General features: G+C 38.1%; 1 protein-coding gene across 4 annotated transcripts in view; it reads left to right on the top strand.

The window, feature by feature from the left end:
- The window catches only part of MYO16 (myosin XVI), a 405,417-nt gene that overhangs the window by 80,599 nt on the left and 303,659 nt on the right, over positions 1 to 21,159 (top strand). For 2 of the 4 annotated variants that reach the window (XM_074930699.1, XM_074930675.1), the window contains exon 1: positions 794 to 891. The exons of the other annotated variants lie outside the window; for them this stretch is intronic. In XM_074930699.1, coding sequence (XP_074786800.1) covers positions 864 to 891 — 28 coding nt within the window. In that variant the 5' untranslated portion in view covers positions 794 to 863. Of the gene's footprint in view, positions 1 to 793; positions 892 to 21,159 lie in introns of those variants that run through there. 4 annotated transcript variants of the gene reach the window in all.

Raw genomic sequence — 21,159 nt, 5'->3', positions numbered from 1 at the left:
ATATCATTAGATAGCATGCACATGATATAAAACATGCAGAGCTTGCAGTTTCTTTCTTCTGACATAAATATTCCATCCGTGAAAAAGATGCAAGGTAATACAAAGAAATGACAAAACAAGAACATATCAAGGAATGTACACACAAGCATGTTTCTTAGGTCAATTTAAATGAACCCATGCATAAACCAGGAGAGTCTGAAGATGGCTGTGAGCTCTATCCTGATTTCTACCTTATTATATACTGAAAAATGATCTGTGATGTTAAGGTGGTTATTTTTGGCAACGTATATTCAATTTCCTATTCACACAGCAACTGGTGGCAACTAAAAATAATCCTGTTTTAGTACCAGCTAAGAATCTGGTCACATTTGGCACACGAACAACATGCACAAATAAAATTTAAGATCCCTTGTTCTGCTATTGCATTCCAGCCCACTCATCAAGCTTAGTTTGCTGCCATTTGAAAGCTATTGAAAAGCCATTAACTGGCAGGACTGTGAGAGCCGCAGTGCAGCAGCACACCTCAGTGCTGGAAGAATGTGGCTGCAAGTGCACACCAATTAAATCTTTCTTCTATTCCTGGATATGTGGGATTAGGAGCGGTGTCAATCAATTGTGCTACAATAGCACGTGCAGTAGTCATGGTTCAAGACGCACAGAGGTTTATCGTAACTCCAGCAGTCGGGTGAGGATGACTTGGAAGCCTCTGCAAGATCCTGGAACAGAAGCTACATTAAATAATGTATTCTGAGGTATACTGGATACCTGAGGAAGGGCTCTAAATAATGCATTTTCTGGGCATGACAGTTGTAGCAGAAGAGAATGCTGAAACCTGTAGCAAGACTACAGCCTGAGATGAGAGAATGTCTCATTACCATTTTATCAAATGCTGTAAGTAACAAAATGGTTATTTTGATTTTAAAACTGTCTTTTTTATTTTCTGAGGTGTGTCTTTTCAATGCATATGCAAAAAGTCAAAGGCAGATGCTGCATGATGTCAACGTGGTAGTGGGAAAGGGGAGTTGTTACTTTGCATGTGAATATGCAGGCAGAGCACAGTGTTTCTTTTGATGTTCAGAGGCAACTTCATTGTGTGTGTGATAAAGCTCTCATTCTGAAGTTCTTACTGATCAGCTTTTAAAACTTTTGTTTAAATTAATTGCCAAAGAAAATAATATCCAGAAAGAAGAAACATGTCATTCATAGTTATGTTAAAGACGCCTATAAGGACAACCTCAGACATGGCTCTTACACTTTACGAGGGTAATACAAATGAGAATAGCTTCATAATTATGAGCACATCTCGTCATCTATTGTAAATCAAATGCTTGTATCCCCTCCTTGTCAGAATATTTAGCTATTTGGCCTGACAGACTTGAAAAATAATAATGAACTTTTAACCTTGAATCATGCAAGCTGCCTCCTTAAAGACTGAAATTAGGATCTATGCTAAATGTATTGATTCAATGCAGCGCAAATTCCTAGCAGCATTTTTTTTTGGTCTGCCTATCAAGGCTGCTTGTCTTCCTAGCTGCACATTTTTTGAGCTTTTTGGCTTTGCCTTTTAAAGCATCCAGGATCTGAGTGGAAATTGCTGGTTTTACATCAGATAAATTGTTTAAATACTTGTTTTGGACAGCCAGCATTAGTTTTGTTAGCCATGTATATTTTTTACTGCAGTACTTGGGAAACTTCCGACTTCTAGTGATTATGTCACTTTTTTTACATGACAAATAGCAGATTGCTGTAAAAGGTTTTCTCTCCAGGTTGCGGTCTTTGATGACTTAAGTGTACCAAGGACATTTCTGAAATTGTTTTTAAAATACTGTGTTACAGTTACAAAATGAGTAATGTGGTTCATTGATGTTTTAATATGGAATTAAGAAGCCCTGGAAGTATTTTAGTAATTCAAGGAAAGATTCTTTATGAGGATTTCCTCTTGTCTGGTTTCAGTGGGACCTGTGTATGGAACTGCTTTTAATACTGGTGGGAGTTACAAGCCTAAATTCCCTGTTCATGCAGAGATGAACAATTAGTTTTACTGCACAGTTTTAAAGGTGCATTTGAAGAATGTCTTTGAGCTTGTCATGAGAATTGATAAATGCAAATGAGGAATTTGTGGTATAATAACTATCTTGAAGATGTCAGAAAAGTATTGTTCAGTCTTTATTCACTTTGGGATGACTTTCTTCAAGTGAAACTGTAGCAAATGTATATGGGTATGTGTGTGTTAGATAGCATATTAAATATGTAACTCTACAATGAAACTATAGGTTCCTTAATTGGAAAGAGATGAGGATGACCATGAAGTTCTCTCATTAAAAGGAAGTGAATGATGACTACTTGGGGTGTTCACTGCATTGATTAGAGGTCAGGGATGAAGGACTAAAACACAGCAGAGGGAAATGTGATCTACAGCATTAGTTTTGGCATATTTGCTTCCTCTTTTCTAAATTTGGAATTTTGTAATTAGTGATTTCTCACTAAATCAGGGCATTTTACCACATAGCAATTTTCCTTCCAAACAGTATGCTTTAGAAGACAATGACTGCTGGCTGGAGCCTGCTGTAAGGGTTTTTTATTGCCTGTGCTTCTCCATACAGAATTGGCAAAAGTGCTTCCATCTCCACCTGTGAAGGAGAAACACTTCCTCTGTGATCCTCCCCTGAGCCTTACAATTTGACTTAACATGCCAATAGTGTTGCTGATGTTTGTGTTTGGCAGACAGCTGGGATCAAATATGGGCCAGGGCTGCATGTGGGGTGGCAGCACCAGTGGTGTTCTGGGATCTGCTGAGAGCAGCTGAAACTCACAGGGCTTGGGATGTGACTCTTCACACCCCACTTTGTTTTTAATCCATTTCTCTGATGATTTCTGTATCAGAAGGAAAAGACATTGAACCAGAGAAAGTGTGTTTGCAGAGCAGTGTCTCTTGGTCTACTGTAAGGAAAGGGGAAGTATCTAGAAGATATAAATTAATGGCACTTTAAAGCCAGTATTTTATGAACTGTAGTGCTATGTGCCTGGCCTTTGCATGTGTTTGCACTGTGTTTTTTTAATCTCTGCAGAGATTAAGTGTAGAGATCTGAGTAGAAAAGAGCTATTGCTATTGTCCTACAGCATTAGTAATATTCTTTTGTTTTTTTCAGTGCACTTCTCCCACTAGAAGGCTGTGAAAATGCGATACGCTGTCGCCATCTTGTCATAGGATCTTTCAGGTTGGAAAGATCTGACCTTGGGAGGTCTCCAGTCCACCTTCCTGCTCTAAGCAGGGGCAGCAGTGTGGTCAGGCCAGACTCTCTGAGGCCATGCACAGTCGGGTCTTTCTTCTCAGTAGTACTGGGAAGCCTGCTGCCACCTTCATGTTGTCTTCAGCTGGCACCTGCAACATTTAAAACAGAAGTTGTATGTGTGTCTGCCTGTTTGAGCAGCTCATGTTGTCACTACTGGTGCCCATCTTCTTTTTGCAGCTGAGTATTGCTGCTACTGAGAGCTGTCCGTGTCGTGCTAGTAGCTTCTCCTTGGCAGTCAGCTAGCGTAAGCTATTTAGAAGAGAGAACAGTAGTTCATAGGAGAGTACCACATGTTATCTGCCAGCTGCTGGGTACCATTTTATCTCAATGATTTGTGTGACAGACTGTACAAATGAATGTAATTTTGCAGATTAGGCAGAACCTTATTGCTATCTTCTCTCCCTTGTATATCTGGTTATGACATAAATATCATCATTTACATGTTATGGCTGTGGTTTTCCACCTGTGCTCTGGACTTCCTCTGAGGGATCTGCAAAGGTAACTAAGAAAAACAATACTTCAGTCAGGAGGCTTAAATTCATTACTTGAGAGACTAAATTCCGCTGCAAATGCTGTAGAGGTGCATAAATGCAAACAGAATGAAAACCTTTCTAAGGAGTTCTAATCATGCCAGCTGAAAGTCTGAGCCAAGTGAATTTATCCAAATATTAGGATCATCATATCGGAACATCACAGACTACTTCCATTCTTTCTGGATTATCTCTGTTTCTGATTCCTTTATCTCCTTTGTATGAATTATGAAACACTGAATTGTGCTTTGTTACAGACCAATGCTTACAGAAATCTGGGATGGAAATACTAATTAGATGTTTATTGGTGAATTTAATTCAGAATTTGAAGCAAGGTATAAAAAAAAAAAAAAAGTAATTCTCTCCAACATCTAGCCCTTATAACCTTCAGCATCTGAATACATGGCAAGGATTGTCCATGAAGAAAATTAATTAGCATAGAAGATGCACTGAAAGATTTGGCTTTTAAATTTTGCTATATCCTCTTTAGGTATCTTGTAGTCTGTACTGATTTATTCCTTCTTTTTGCTGTCTCCCAATCATAGTATTTAAAAAAATTACATTTCACAGCGGTCTTTCCTTACATTAAAGAAATTTTAGTCTTGACTTTAGTGTGCAGTGCCAGAGACCCTAAACATATATACTTTGTCTTGAAAGGCAGAAGCCAGGAGTAATGTATTTACAGATGTCATCTTGAGTATTTTTCACAGACTATTTGATAACAAAATTACCGTCATATTTATAAATGAAGATTAAATTATGTAGGTTATGTTTATGATTTCTGTTTTATTTCATTTTACCCCACTTTTCCATAGCTTGCCATTTCAGTGCATTTTCTGTTTCAATAAAATTATTAGCTACTAGAACTCTCAACATAATTTGATGAGTGTTTCACCCATGGTGGTGTCTGTCCCTTTTCGCCAGGGTTATGGGACAGACTGCATTAGCATTTTCCAGGATACAGAGGCATATAATCCCAAACTTTCATTTAGTACTTAAAATTCGGTCTGTGTGCTTTTCTCAAGTGATTCAACCGTTCTCGCGTCACCCAGAGACTTCTGAGGCTCCAGACGTGCCACAGCGATAGGTCTACCTGAACCTTATGCAGCTTGGAAAGGAGTGGGGAAAGATGTGATATGATACATTAGTTTTAGTTTACAGAGGATGGGGACTCGAACTTGATTCTCCCATGGATGAAGAGGCAATACTGTGGGTGAAACATGTGATACCTTTGTGTCAGTTTTCTTATCATGAGACAGCCTGTGAAAATTTCATCTGTGTTGATGTAGAGTGAGATTCTGCAGCTTAGACTAAATAAGAAGAGGAGGGAAGCCTGAAAAGAAAAATTGGAGATCCCTAGCTGGTCTGCAATATAGGAACCCTTTGCCTCTATGGTGGCACGTAGAGGATGTGTGATGACCCCAGTAACAGCGACGCGTAAGTGCTCTGTCACACTGGATGGTTAGTGACATGAGAGAACTATCAGAGTCTTCAGAGTGTTTTCTTCCTTCCATGAACAGGATTTCGTCTATTTCCAGTGTTGGGTGGGAGGTGGTATTCATTTATTTAGTCTATTTTATGGTGTCCCAGAGAATTTTCATGTCCTCTTAGACGTGTCCTCTGCTACTGATGAGGAGCTCAGCACACAAAAAAGGAAAAAATTATGTGGGTGGTAGGAAGAAGAGCTGTAAATAAAAGCAGGATGTTTGTACCAGACCTTATTCAACAGTCACCCCTTTAGGTTGATATTTCATGATGGTGTCATGGTTTATTTCTGCAGTAAGACAGCTAAGTACAACATGGCTGCAAGGAAAACTTCCTTTTGCTTGTACACACTTATGACACTGTGACCTATAACACAAGGTTAAGATTATTACTGGAATGTGGTGCCTAGGATGACCGGCAGGCCCTGCCTTCTGAAAAGAAAACTGGGAGGAGGAGGAGGCAGGAGTCATCTTCCCTGGGAGTCCAGAAAGATTGAGAGGAGCAGCTATGTGTGACAAGCCACTGCTTGGGAGTTTTTAGATCCTGTGAAGATGCATAAAACAATTCTGGGGGAATAAAGGGATTTTGATGAAAGGAATGCTAATACAGTACACAGTATTTTATCTTCCATTTTGACAGACTGAATCTGAGTCTGGTGTATCAGTGATATACAATGCAGGTTTTTTTGAAAAAAAAGTTTAGTCAGTATGATAATTGATCACAATTGCTGGATGGTCACACTCAAAGAGTTGCAGTCAACAGTTCAGTGCCCAAGTGGAGTTGAAATTGGTGCTCTGCAGGGGTCGATATTGGGACCAGTGCTTTTTAATGTTGGCAAAATGGACAGTGGGATTGAGTGTACCTGCAGCAAGTTTGCTGATGACACCAAGCTGTGTGGTGCAGTCGACATGCTGGAGGGAAGGGATGTGCCTTCAGAGGGACCTGGACAGGCTGGAGAGGTGGGCCCATGCAAAGCTCAATGAAATTCAACAAGGCCAAGTGCAAGGTCCTGCATATTGGTTGAGGCAATCCCAAGCACAAATACAGGCTGGGCGATGAGTGGATTGAGAGCAGCCCTGCAGAGAAGGATTTGGGGGTATTAGTGGATGGAAAACTGAATACGAGCCAGCAATGTGTGCTTGCAGCCCAGAAGGCCAACTGTATTCTGGGCTGCATCAAGAGGAGTGTGGCCAGCAGGTCAAGGGAAATAATTCTCCCCCTCTACTCCACTCTTATGAGACCCCACCTGGAGTCCTGTGCCCAGCTCTGGGGCTTCCAACATAAGAAGGACTTGGACCTGTTAGAGCGCGTCAAGAGGGAGGCCAAAAAGATGATCAGGGCCCTGGAGCACCTTCCCTATGAGGACACGCTGAGAGAGTTGGGGTTGTTCAGCCTGGAGAAGAGAAGGCTCCAGGGAGACGTTATAGAAGCCTTCCAGTACTAAAAGGGGCTACAGGAAAGATAGGGAGGGATATTTTATCAGGGAGTGTAGTGATAGGATGAAGGGTAATGTTTTTAAACTGAAAGAGGGTAGATTTAGATTGGATATAAGGAAGAAATTCTTCACTGTGAGGATGGTGAGGCACTGAAACAGGTTTCCCAGAGAAGCTGTGGCTGCCCCCTCCCTGGCAGTGTTCAAGGTCAGGTTGGACGGGGCTTGGAGCAACCTGGGCTAGTGGAAGGTGTTCCTGTCCATGGCAGGGGGGTTGGAACTAAATCATCTTTAAGGTCTCTTCCAACCCAAATTGTTCTATGATTCTATTATAATTCAGATTTGATGAAGGATATCTGAAAAAATAGGTAAAACTGCTTTTTAATTCTGCAGTCCAAGAACAAATGGTTTTTATCTTGCAAACCTCAGTACAAAGAGAGCCACAGCAACAGCATTTTTACTTCTGTTAAACTCTTTGTTTTTCTGTCTTTTGCACTGTAATCATAGGATAAGTGCAGGCCAACAAGAAAAAAAGAAAATTGTTTACAATCTATGAATGGTAATACTTCTGTACCAGCTTATAATACTAATTTATTTTTATTCTCCAATTCCTGCATTCATGTGACAATGACAGAAACTCAGTGTTATTTTTAAAATTTGAACTAATTTTCTACCTTGACTAAAAATCAAAAAGTTAGAAATCATGACACTGGGTGCTAGGAAAGAGGTAAAAAGAACCTTTAATTTAATATCTGTATTTAGACATAGGACATGATATTTAGAAAAAGATATTTTGAGCTCGCAGTAGCCCAGTTATCTTTGCACTGTAATACTGGTCATCCAATAATTTGTTAAGTGTTCCTCCAAGTAAATAAAACTTTCCTAACAGTAACAACTGACAACCACTTTCCTAACAAAAACAACTGCTTAGAATAGCATTTGGAAATTATGTTAATATATTAAGTGGATATTTGGAAAAATACATTTTGAAATAACAGTAAGAGGAGCAATATTAACTTGGACAATTGAAGGCCACGAGTTTTCCAACTTTGTATTCAACTAAAAGTACTATTTATAATATTTTTGATGGAAATTACAGTCATCCCCAAAATAATTTTTATATCATCATTTTGTTTCCCACTTGTAAAAAATCTGTCATGGGAAAGAAGCATCAGCATTTTATGTAGAAAACTTTATTGTGAACTTGTAAGGAAATTATAAAGAAATCTCTTATATTTTTGGTATTTGGAGTGCTTTTATCTTATAATACAGTGATTCTGCTGATATCAGAGAAATCTAGCCACTCTGAAAAGAAGATGAAAGAAGATTATAAAGGTCCAAGTATCATATTTTCTCACCATACTGCATGTGTGAAGCTTCAGAATTCTGATACTACATTTTTGAGAAGACTGCTTCAAGAACAGAGAGTAGCAAAAAAACCCCAAACCTCTCTATTTCTACATGTGAAATTGCAGTGATATAGCCACTTTTTCTCACAAAGTTTGTGAAAATTTTGAGTCTAAGGAACATAAGTCTAAGGAACTCCCAAAGTAACTTCTTGCTCCAAATAATCACACTTCCTTGTCTTTCTCATATCAGACAAATTAATATACTGCATCATGGTAAATTTTAAAACCAAAGAAAAAATATTTGTTGATAATTAAATTAACACCTGTGTCAAAATTGCCGGAGTATAAATATGGTTATTTTGAAGCAAGTAAAATCTTAAATTAAAGTCATTCTAATTTGTTCTTAAGCAAATGGAAATCAATTAAGTCAACAGATGTTTAGTTTGATTGGGAACAAATAAAGAGTTGTCCTAATGTTGTGGGGTTTTTTTTAAATATCATAAAGGAGCACCACCAATTTCAAAACAATAATGTTTGATTGTTTATTAAAAGGTGTGTTTTCCATTTGTTTGCTTTCAAGCAACTGCCTTCAGTGCAAACAACAGCAAAATAAAACTTGCTAGAAGAAATCTTCAGGTTCTGATATTTTGACTACTGGACATACCCTCAGGTAACAGATGACATGGGTCAATCTGTTGTAACTTGCAGAAACACGAGTGCAAGTAGTATCGCCAAATCTGTTTTCCTTGCCAGTGCCATTCTGGTACACTCAAGGACAACTGTCCCTGACAAGTTCCCCCCATCTGTAAGGTGATTCTGAACGCTGGTATGTAGTCTATTTTAATCTCTTTTTGGCCAATAAAAGTGGGAAGTGGTAAGGAGTGTGGACAGGACAGCACAGCACAGAAGGGGAAGAACATTTAGTCATCTATTACTAGGTTTTTAATGAGCTAGAATACAGACCTGGAAGTGTGCTTTACTCTCTTTTATTTCATAGTTGACTTTAAAACAGAAAATATTATTCTTGGGAAGAAGGAAAATGTGGCATCAGACATCTATGGCTGTAAATCCTGTTATGAATGTCTCTCTATGCAGTATGACTTCTCAGAAGAGATCGAAATGATATTCAGAGCATGTAGACAGGCAATAGATCTGGGACATACCACCTTAGGCTGGTGGAGCCCTGCTGTGGTCCCATTTGGTGCAAATCCTGTTACGAAGTATGACATATTAAATATATATATGTAAAGACATCTACAGAAAATGGAGAAATTTGTTAACGTCATATTTTGAAAGCTTTCAAATGTGATCCTTTTACTATATAAGGAACCAAAGCTTTCTCCTGTAAAAGTTTTGTAAATATTGACATCAAAGCTGAGGCAAAGGGAGGAGGGAAGCAGGCATATAGAAATTTCCTCTTTTTTCAGTCTTTGTGGAAAGAGCAGTATTGTTGTCTTTAGGTAGCTTACTGCAGGAGGCTCTAAGAAAATATGTGAAAACAGTGTATCCCTTTGCACTCATTTTATGTGAAACAGGAGAATTTTATATTCAGATTACAGATGAAATGAAAACCTTTTTAGGTGCTTTGTTTTGGACACAGTTATTTGACTTTGTTACATGCAGTACTAATAATGTTAGTTAGAGAAGTGATATGTATAAATCTTATAGACAGTTATGTAAAGTTCATAAAGCAATCTAAAATACATACTTAATTCCTCCTGATCATCAATGGATATATAGATTTATTGTGTCTTCAAAAGACAGTTTTTCTGTCTTGTGAGCAGAAATGTTGGAGCTGCAATAACAGTTTCTGTTTGATTTCACCTTCAGTTTCTTTGATAGCTTTTTGTCTTGTTACTTCCTCCATGAAGGAACTTGAAGTTTCATGTAGACTAGGAGTCCATCCACTGACACTATTTTCAGTTTGTCAGATGAGATGAAGCTGTTCAGTTTGTTCTTCTTCTTCCTCTTCTTCAGACAAATGATTAATCAGATTTCCAAATTTTAACTTAACCCAGGAATAATATTGCTGTGCATGTTTACAAGCAAGTGTGATAGTGAATTCTCTGCACTTCTTATGTTATATGTGCCCATACAGCTGTGCTATAGTATTATATGACCACAAGTATAATGCGAGATGGTAGACATGGAAGGTGACCTTAACAGACTATTGTAAACTCTGTTGTTAGGACAGCTGTTCAGCCTACTTTCATTTTCACATATCCATGAAGATTCAGCTCAGACTAGCAACTGTCCTTGCTGTTGTAACCGTAGCCCAGGTTTACCTAGGACATACTCAATAACTATACCCCCAGCACAAGGAGAGAAGTCTTTCAGATGCCAATGGTGTAGCTCTACAGAATAGTAATTCCAGGTTGCTTCTTCACTTTACTGGAGGGTTTTCTTTACAGAACTTTGCAGGGCCATCCGGAGGTGCCAGAGCAGAGCGAGTGAGCTGCCCCAAGTGCCAGAAACATTGGAGTGCTGTGCCCATGTTGATGCTTTTCAGTGGCTATCCACCCACTATACTAAACAAGGAATCTTGCAGTTTTACCTGTTAATCTCATCCATATGTGTTATTTATATGTTGGTACTCTGCCTAAATTTACACTATATTAAATTCATTTTATTGTTCCAAATTCCCTTTCTTTTAATGCTATATAACCTTTCTTTTTCCCTTTCACGCTTCAAATTTCGGTTAACTTGTCTCTTCTTAGTCACTGCTTAGCTAAACTATGCATATTTAATTCTTTTCATCTTTCCTCATAAATCAGTCCCTCAGGCCCCAGAACCATTTGTGGTAGTTTCTTTTGAACTGCTCCAATTTGACTGTCTAGAATTGAATGCAGTATTCCAGATAAGTTGCCTTTCTGCAGAAAGGAGGAGGGCCTGTTTCCAATCCTTTTGCTATTTGAAAAGTGAGACGGCAGTCCCTTGATGTACACTGAACAGTGACCAAAGGCTTGTATATTAGTTCTGCTACAGAATTTTTGTTAGCTCCACTGTACTGTAAACTAGTTTTCCATATGCTTTTACTTTTCAGTAATCTCTGTAAATGATTAGATTGCATGTAGAACCACAGTCCACTTGGCACAGGATTCCCTTTCCTGTGAGCTTGCCAGTCCTTATGCTTAGGTCTTTGAACCACCGTTTCCCTTTTGGCTTTTGTCTATCTGTGATGCATGATACTGAATATCCTCTTTGTCTTGATCCACATATACCTTTTATATAGATATAATTTTTACTAAAATTGGTGCATGAAGGCTTTCGCAAATTTTGATTTATATGTTTTTCTCCTGTGTTTTCTGTAATTCTTATATGCTGTATGCCTCTTGATCCCTGACATATTTGTAGCCTGAATAGTGATTTCTGAGAACATCTGGGATGAAAGAACTGCCCCAGGTTTTGAAACAATCTATTTTTTTGTTTCTTTGTTCAGACATTAATCTATAGTAAAATTTGTTTCTGATGCTGTTCAGCTTTCTCAATACCTTTGAGGCTTAGCAGCTATGATTTTTGGCTTCCTCTCACTGTGCACCTATGTGTGAATTTCAAAGTTGCAGATTTAGAAGTATCAGCAACAGTCTTAGTGTTTTTCATTGCTTATTGTGATCTGAGTGTCCTTGATCTGAGTAACAAGCCCTTTATATTATATTGTGATGGCAGGAAGAATTTTCTACTACATCTGTTCCCAGAAGCAAGTCCCCACCTCCTTTCTGTCCTGTATCTGAAAGTGTGAACTAGAGATTAATGTATTATTACATCTCCATTTACTGCACTGTAAGGAAATAATTTATTTTCACAGCTTAGTTGTGGCTTCCTAAATTTTGCATTGCAGCCAAATTAAGACAACCAGGTCTGCGCAAGGACTAAAAGGAGGTGGATTTTTTTTTTTGAGGACTTCTCATCTCTTGCTTCTTATCTTTTTTATTATCATTTGAAAAGACCTTGCTCTCATTGTGCCTTCTGATTTGGAGCTTCTTGAATTTTACTTGGTGTGATTTATAGCAATTTAGATTATTAAAATAGGACAAAATATGCTGTTGTTATTTTCTCAAAGCCTTTCTGAGTGACAAGACTTATTAAGTGCTTTATACTAACCTATCAAATATACATTGGAATATACTTCTGGAAATCCCAAATAATGGGTGACATAAATTCACAGATCCAAAAGTGAACAAAATATTATAAGGGTTAGCTCAAAAAACCAGTTTAGTTTTTCTTCTAACTTGTCTATATATAGATATATCTTTAAAAAAATGTGTTAGTGCAGTCAGTTTGAATCAGATGACTGTTGCTTTCTATTACTTTAAACTCTCTCTTCAGATCCTGCCATGAGGACTTAACGATATTTCTTTAAAAAAACCTTAAAATTAGCTGCTTTAGGAATAATATTGTTAATGTTTGGGAAACATATAAGGTTATTTTGCTTTGATTTTCCTAAGGAAACAAAGTCTGTGTGATTATGTTACTTGTGTGTGTGTGTGTGAATCTTCTAGTTTTTCTTCCCATCGTAATTTCCAAACCTGTTACCCCGTTTCAAGAAAATGTTTCAAAAACAGTTTAGTCATGACACAGTTTATTCAAACATGTAAGCAGTGTTTGGTACTACGTTGCCCAGGAACATTGTACAATTATTTCATTATGGTTAGAAATGATAATATTGCTTTTCTGCTATATGGGTATAAGGGCTAGCCTAGCAACCATTGAATCTGTTGTCACAGAAGATATCAAGTAGTCTCAGTTATGTTGCAATGAAATTTAAGCTTACTACAAGTAAATTCCTTCTTCCTTGGGTGAAACGCCTTGCCGTGCAGAATTGCCCTTCACACCACTTCCATTGCTGCAAGCAAAAGGAAAAATAAGGTGGCTAGACAGCATTTGTAGGAAGACCTTCAAAGGGTCTGTCTACACTTCATAAAAAAGAAGGAAAGGCATTGGACCTCCGATAGTCTACAAAATTGTTATTTAGCTCACTGTCTGTTTTGAACAGTTCCAACTAGCCCTCTCTATGTCAAAGGCTATGGACAGTATCTAGAGACCTCTTCCAATAGACAGGGTGGATGAAACTTCCTCAGATTATCTGCTCCATGCCGTGTCCAATCTTCCATCTATTTCAAAAGGCTTTGTAGCCTCAAGTACTGTTCTCTGCCTATACATACTCTCCTACTACTTACTAGAACATATACGAGCACCTTTGGTTTTATGTTTTAAACTTATTTTCTGCTATGTTGCAGTGCATCTTCCATTTTAGACGTTGTGGAATTTACAAGCCACAAAAAAAGATAATTATGTCTTAGAGCACAACAGCACAGCACGATAATCACATGAGAATGAGGATCATGTGCTATACAATCTAGATGTTTCATTTGTTCTGCATGAACCTTCACTGCGTGAACATGAGGCAGTACATAATACTTAACTGTCAAGCCAGAGTTTACTTCCTGCCCCTTTTTATGTACTAAAATAGAGGTATCCAATAGCAACTTTTTTTTTTTTTTTTTCTTTTTAGTAAGGGGATACTGGATCCCAAGTTTCATGAACTAATTTCTCAAAAGTCTATCTTAATGTCCAGAAGAACAGTAGGTAGTGTTTCAGCCTATTGTCTGGACAGTCATTATTTGGAGATAGTACAATACAGCCCTGAATCCAGCTTGAGGACAGACTTTCATGACCTAACAACTCAATTCTCTGGAATATTATATGAGCAGAGATGAATGGGTTAATGTGTTTTACTCATCTCTGAGAGTATGCAGTCTTTTCATTTGGAAACTCCAGTGCTCCAGAGCAGACAGTGGTGTTTTAGTTTGTTTTAGAAAAGGTTTTGATGTCTGCAGGAGAAGGTACTTGAGGTATGCTGTAGTTTGTGGGAATCAAGACTGCACCTTTGTCTCATCCTCCAAGGGGGTATAGAAGGATGACGGCAGTAGAGAGGATATGGAGACAGCAGCTTTACCAAAAGAAGTAGTATGAGCTTGAGCAGATTGTGTCTGTTCGTTTTACTTGCATTCATGTAGCTTTTGGATGTGACCCACAGATGAGGAGTACTGCTCTACGTATACAGTTTCTGTCAGACCATTCAGACCTGTGAGTTCCCTGTGCTTCAAGACAGGCAAAGGAAAATAATAATGATATTTTTTCTAAAAAAAAATTGGAAGAACTTCTTACATATGTTTTTGAAACCTGTGTTTTATTATGCTAAAGGCCAGTGCATGGGCAGGCAGTTTGGATACATATCTTGAACAGGCTGGCACACATTTAATGACTTTTACCTAGAACATAAAATATCCATATGTTACAGACTGCTGCATGACATAAATCACAAATGACAATGCAGAGCCCTCTGTTACATTTGATTCATTATTATTCAGACTCTCTTCTATCAGTATAAAGGCAAGATCCCAAATTGGTTGATTCTTTGATTTAAATATAATAACTTTTTAGAGAATGCTTCTGTAACCTCACTGAATTGCTGATAGATAGATAATAGAGTCTATTGGAAAGCCTGTAGAGTTGATTAATAGTGTCTGATAAGTAACTTTTCCTTGGTATCAAGCTGAAAATTGATTGTAGTTCCTGCTTACCAGTCTAGTCACATCGAAAGGCTCTTGAAGAGCAGCACTCAAGAGTAGGGTTTTATAAGAGGATGGTTGCTTGAATGTGCTCAGGATTGTTCTTCAGCAAAGCCAGGGTCGGGTGTCAAGCAGAAAATGAGAAAGCATTGTATATTATATGTCATTTAAGAGCCCTAACTTTGTAATTACACCCAAAAGAAGCTATGTGAAAGTGAAGAAGAGAAGCACATCAGCTCCTTTACTGCAATGTAATTTATTCTCAGAAGGCTTGGCATTAATTGAGTTCTTTACATTCTTTACAAGATAAATAATTTACATTTATACTGCTTCCTCATGATTACCTGCTTATGGGGTGGGGAGGGGAACCAAGAAAAAAGGAATAAGCCCATCACTACAGTGAGCAGAGCACTGCTGACCTAATGAAAACGCTTTAGCTGTTAGAATCAAGCTGAGTGGTTACGAGTACCACGCTGCAGTTACAGCTTAATAAACATAATGGAGAGGCTGTTCAGATGCTAAGTTTCCCTGTGCCGAGCAAAGGATTTTCAAATCCAACTATTTTGATACTGACCTTAACAGTGCAATTTGAGACGGATTTCAACTAATCCAGCCCCTTCTGTGTGTAAGAAGTATTTCTTTTTGAAATTGAAAGATCAGTATAGACAATATATAATAACTTTCGATTTCTGAAGAGGACATCTCTTAAAAGTGCATTGATCTATGGTCCAGACACCATAACTTCAGTTAGGCTGTTGTATTTGTATCACTGATTTCATCCAGCATTCAGTTTAGCTGTATAAATGCTAATGAATTGTTATTTCTAATTTATTATAATAAATTTAAATAATATGCATTTTTGATAGCATAAAATCATCATATCTAGTAAAGTGCATTACTGAAAGGGTCAGTGCTCTAGTTTCTGGTATGATTTCTGTTATCAAAACATGAGGTGTAAATTAATGCAACTTTTTGAACTTGAATTTACACAATCCATGTATCAGAGTCTGAAAGTGCCAAGGCACTTGCTGCTTACTGCATACTTTTCCCACATATCTTTGTTAGTACTGTGAATATGCTTAGCTAACTAGCCTTAAGTGTTCTGTACTAGGACATTATTTATGAAAAATTGACCTCTTTTTTTTTTTTTAATTTCAGGAATGCTAATGTATTTAACAGTTCAGTGAAGTTGTTGAAATTTTCAAATATTTTATCTTTCTGAAATTCAAGACAATTTCAGGTATCTAAATTAGAATATAGGTGTTTAATTGTGGTTATGAAGAGGGGCTGATACCATATCTTTATCAATAACAGATTGAGATTGTAGCTGAAGTTTCAGAGGACCCAAGATAAACACAGTGTATGTTTCAGGGAGTTTTTTGCCTTTTTTTTTTCCTTAATGAGTTCAAGATGCTTAAAGAATATTGTTGAGGTAGCAGTCTCAAGTAGATACACTCAGAATATGAGATCGCCATTTTTCCAGGTAATTTAAGCCTTCTACATTTTATTTCTATGCTGTAGAGACCATAGTCCTTCAAATACCCAGAAACTTAATCATTCATTGTTTAAAATGTCATAAAAATCAACATGAATGTTTACATAAATAAAGGTAAGTAGGTGTCTTAGTATTTACAACTTTGTAGCTTTAAGCATTATGCACTGTAATTCTGTGTCACCTTATTTGAGATGCTTGCTGCATTAAGCAATGTCAGCAGTTTGGTTGTGTGTGTGCCATTAGTGAAAAGACAAGTGGTTTAACTTGCCATACTTTTCAAAACACACTATTCCCAGGGTCCAGGATTACCTACTTCTCAACAGCAAACAATTGTATCACATGAAAAGTCAAAATATGATACATGTGAGCACAGTGGCAAACTTTCTTGTAGTGCCTGTGTGAACATATATATAGTCATTAAGCTTCACATTCTGGAAATGCCTTCTGACATGTGATCCAGATTAGAAAGGAACATAATCACCCACAGGCAATGTGAATTACCATCTGAGGTGCGTTTTTTAGAATGACTAGACTCCCAATTTAATGCCAAAATGACTGAAGTTTAGTGATATAAAGCCATAAGAAATGGAAATATAAAGGAAAGCTGTATTGATACGGTTTCTGAAAAGGTATGACAAAAATGTTCCTACATACTGTACATTTACTTGTGTTCAAATCACCTGCAGGAGATGGAAGAAAATGCCTATAGCAATCACATTCTTCCTCTCTGATTATGTCCCAGGCTCTTCATGTTCTTCAGGCGGTGATGCTTGTAGTGCCACAAAATATTCCTTCTCTCACCTTCACAGTCAGAACTGGTGACAATCCAAAGCAAGTTTACCTTTACTTAGAAATCTTTTGTTTGTACAGGCAGGATCAAGCTTGTAATTTGTGTTGTAATGCAACTGGCAGTCTGTACAATTGTGAGTAAATTACCACATTTTTATGAACAGGTTGTTTTGTAGTAATGATTCTTCTCTTTCTAGTGGTTCAGGGTGGACCCAGTCAGTGAAGCAGCTCTACACTAGCAAACATCCTTGAAACATTTTTCTTCCTGTTTGTTACAGTGGTAGTGACTTCCTTTGTCCTGTGCTATTTAATAATGAATGTGATATAATAAAAAGCATCTCTGGTTTTGGTATTTCACTGTTTCATAAAGGCTTTTATATTGTGTGCTTATACAGAAGATACAGACCTTAAAACCAGATACATACCGACAATCATGTTTATTCTAGTTTTTTTAGTCCAGAGCATCTCATTAAATAAGTAATACCCTGGTAAGCTTTTTCAGTGTTTTGATGGAGACACTGCTAATGAGGTATCTAGTGCAATATACCGTGACAGTCACAGTGACCTTATCAAATCACTGTACATAACTGTAATTTGTCATACACTGAGGCAAGAACCACATAAAACAATCTTCAGCTGTGATATCTTATGTGATGAGATATAAATTCTTATGCTATTTGATTCAGAAGGTAACCTTTCTCCCTACTCACAAACCTTTCCTCGTGTGTCCACATTGCCTCCTAACTACTCAAAAACAGCTCTGATTGAGATCGTGTTTTCCATATATCTTCTGGTATTTGAATGGGTCCCTTACAAGATTCTTGTACCAGTTCAGTGTAATGGATTGTACCGCTTTTCTCATGCAGAAAAGGATGGACAAACTTGCTGCACATGTTACCCTTTAGGAGGCTCTAATAGCTTCTGTTTTGAGCCTGGCTGTAGCTGAGTTGTCAGTCTTTAAACAGTAACAATGTACATCGCCTAATAAAGTTGTGGATTTTAGCAGCTATTTTTTCCTGGAGGTTTTCTTTACAGCTGAAGCTGTTGCTACTGTTGTCAATGCTCAGTTAGGACAGAGTGGTTGGCATACTTTGAATGGTAGAGCTTAATCCTGAGGATTGGGTTGACAGAAATTTTGGGCAGTTTGACAAGGGAAGTGTGTATTATCATGCCTGAGACAGACTAACCCTGTGCACTGATGTAGGCTGGGACCTGACTGACCTGAGCTGCAGCTCTGCTGAAGAGGAGGCAGGGATTACAGCAGACACAAAGCTGAATGGGAGCCAGCCCTGCACACTGGTTTTAAATAAAGCAAGCCACATAGTGGACTATATTAGGAGGATTGTGGCCAGCAGACTGGGGGAAGTAATTGTTTGCTTCTACTTGGAGCTAGTGAAGCTGCACCTGCAAGTATGTGTGTAGTCTTGGTCGCCCCATTGTAAAATGGACATTGAGGAAGTGAAGGGAGGGCAGCAGAAGGCTACCAGGGTAATTACAGAAATGACAAAGCTGAAGTCTTCTTACTAGTGTCAGTACTAACAAGGGATTATGGCCACCAAAATAACCCAAGGCATTTTTGATAGAAGGCAGTGCAGCATTGGAACAGGTTATCCAGAGAACTTGGAGAAGCTGCTGACAGAGGTTTTCAAGACTCTGCTAGACAAGACACGGTTGCCTGATCTGATGTTGCTGTTTAATCCCCTGCTCAGTGGCACTCAGCGATCCCAGGATTTCCTCCAGAAGCATGTCTATAACCCTCCTAGCTTTGAGTCCAGCTCTCTTGGGGTGATAGCCAGGAAGCTCTGCCTCTTGTGCCATTGGCTGTTCCCCATGCTCAATAGGCCACCACAGTCAGAGCAGAGACTTGCCTAGTTCTAAAATTGGGACCAAGCATTGCATGCCTTAAAGATGAGCATCTGAAAGATTGATTCAGAAAGGTTACCTTGTCTGCATCTATACTCTGCTGTTTAATCTAGGCTTAACCTAACGAGGCTGCTGACCTGCAGCTATTACATCCACAGTCAGATACTGATCTCATCTGGGATGTATCAGGTTCCAGATGCGCTGAAAGAAAAAATTCCATTTGCAACTCATTACTTCTCAGCTGAGACCAGTGTCCAAGTGGATTCAGAGTCCTCTTCTCAATCTGCCTGAATTGTTTGACTCTGACCACACACTGGAAACCATGTTGTGAGGTCACTTGTGGCAGTCATGCACTGTTCTTCATGGAGAAAATAGGCACTCATGCAGGCTGAGTGTCATCCCAGTGGAGAGGCAGAGGACACTAAGCCAGCCACATCCTTCCTGAGACTGGAATCTGGCTGTATGAGCTCATCTTTGCTGTGCTTTATTTGACCATGACATTAAGCCAATTTGTTTGATTTCTCACCCTGGAGGATCAGAGCACTGTGACAGCAAAGGTGTCCTACAGCTTGCACCAGGCTCAGTTGTCACATGAGGCTGCACCTGAGCTAAACTGAGTAAAAACAAAGATACTGTTAAAGTCTGTTGGCAGCAAACAGCGCTGATTTACAGCTGAGATTAGAACAACAGCAACAATTCTCACCCTCAGTTGAGTTTTCCAGATATACACAGCAACTTCAATTGTAGCCTGTTGGAGCCCAAGCGCTCCTTCTTCCCTTCATAAAAGAGAAGTAAATAACAGAACAGAGGCAAGACTCCTGTACAGCTGGACTCTTAGCTGCATTGTCAAACATAGTTTAACACAGCAAGCTGTTTTTTCCTCTGGGGCTATGACTCTGGCTGTCAGGCACTATACACAGATTTAGAAGTATTAGGGTATAAGCTTGGAGTCTTACAAGCCAAAAATACTGTGTAAGCTTAAGGCATGAGTACTTAAATATTTTATATAAATAGGGAAGATAGGAAGTTTGCTCATTCCCCAGTTGTCTCATGACAGAAAGGAGATGCAGTCACAAACAACCTCGGGCTGAGAATGGTCTGAGTGCAGATCTCCTATTTGGTTGAATGCTTTGAACACTGGGAGTGAAACAGGGAATAAAGTTATATCTTCTGAAGCTTTATGAAGCTACCCTTTCATTTCCTTGTCTTTTCCAACGTGCTCAGAAATGAAACATATCATTTAAGGTCAAATGGAGTATTTTGTTTTATACAGAAGGAGTTGTTGGCTTTTGACATGCAAAAAGAAAGGGTTTGTGTTTTGGCTTAATGCAAGCTAATATTTGTTTCCAGTTTGGCAATTCATTTTCTTCTAGCTAGAAGGGCATGCTAAGAAAGGAACAGAAATTATAGAGAGGGAAAGGGTAGCCTATGTTAAAAGAAGTTGACTGAACTTGACTTGTAGAACTGTATTCTGCATCTGCTTCCATCATGGAGTTTCTCAGCCAGACACTCTGGGCATTTTTTGCATAAATGTATGCTCCTAAGTTTTTGAAAGTCTGGTTTTAGAGCTTGGGTTCTAATTCATAGAGAGCACATATAATAGAATACAATATTTAATTTATAATATAAAATAATGTTACATATATAATGTAATAGAGATAATTTATAGTGATTGGCATGCAGACCTAAAACTATCACTTTGATAGTTTTTTATATTATTATGATACATAATAATTTATAAGATACTACACCTTTAAAGCAAAACAAAAGAAGAAAATAATTAAAATTCTTGAATTAGACACTCAAAATTAGTGATTTAAAAAGAAAATTATTGTCTTTCAGTTCTTCAGTAGAGAAGGTAGATAGGAATGCCCCTTTATTCCTCTTTTTTAAAATTAAAAAAATGTAAATATTTGTGAAACATGTATATGTTATGATGATGTGAGCTTTACAAAAGCCTGTCAGGAAATTATTAATTATGCTTTCAGATCAAGGTTTGAATGGTATTCAGTAGATCAGACGTATGTCAAGCAACAGGGAGAAAACAAAGTGGTCATTTAGTCAGCCCTACTCAACTAGTGCCCTGAATGAGGTAGGGGTCCTTTGATGATGAAATTACAGATTTAGCAAAATGGATAGACAAAACAGGCCTCATCAAGTAATGCTTAATTTTGGTATTTCTTAACTGTCCAAGGTAACTACCCTACATCTCCTTCAAGAGCTCCTCCATCAAACTAAGGAGAGAAAACTTTTCTGATCTGGGCTGCTGACAGTCCTTAGAAATTACAAATTTGGGCACCTAGCTCCTATATGAAGAAAATTTAAGTATGTATATAAAATAGAACATGAGA

Source organism: Athene noctua, chromosome 1 (genome assembly GCF_965140245.1).
Source record: "Athene noctua chromosome 1, bAthNoc1.hap1.1, whole genome shotgun sequence".
Lineage (NCBI taxonomy): Eukaryota > Metazoa > Chordata > Aves > Strigiformes > Strigidae > Athene > Athene noctua.
This window is presented reverse-complemented; position numbering and strand designations above follow the sequence as displayed.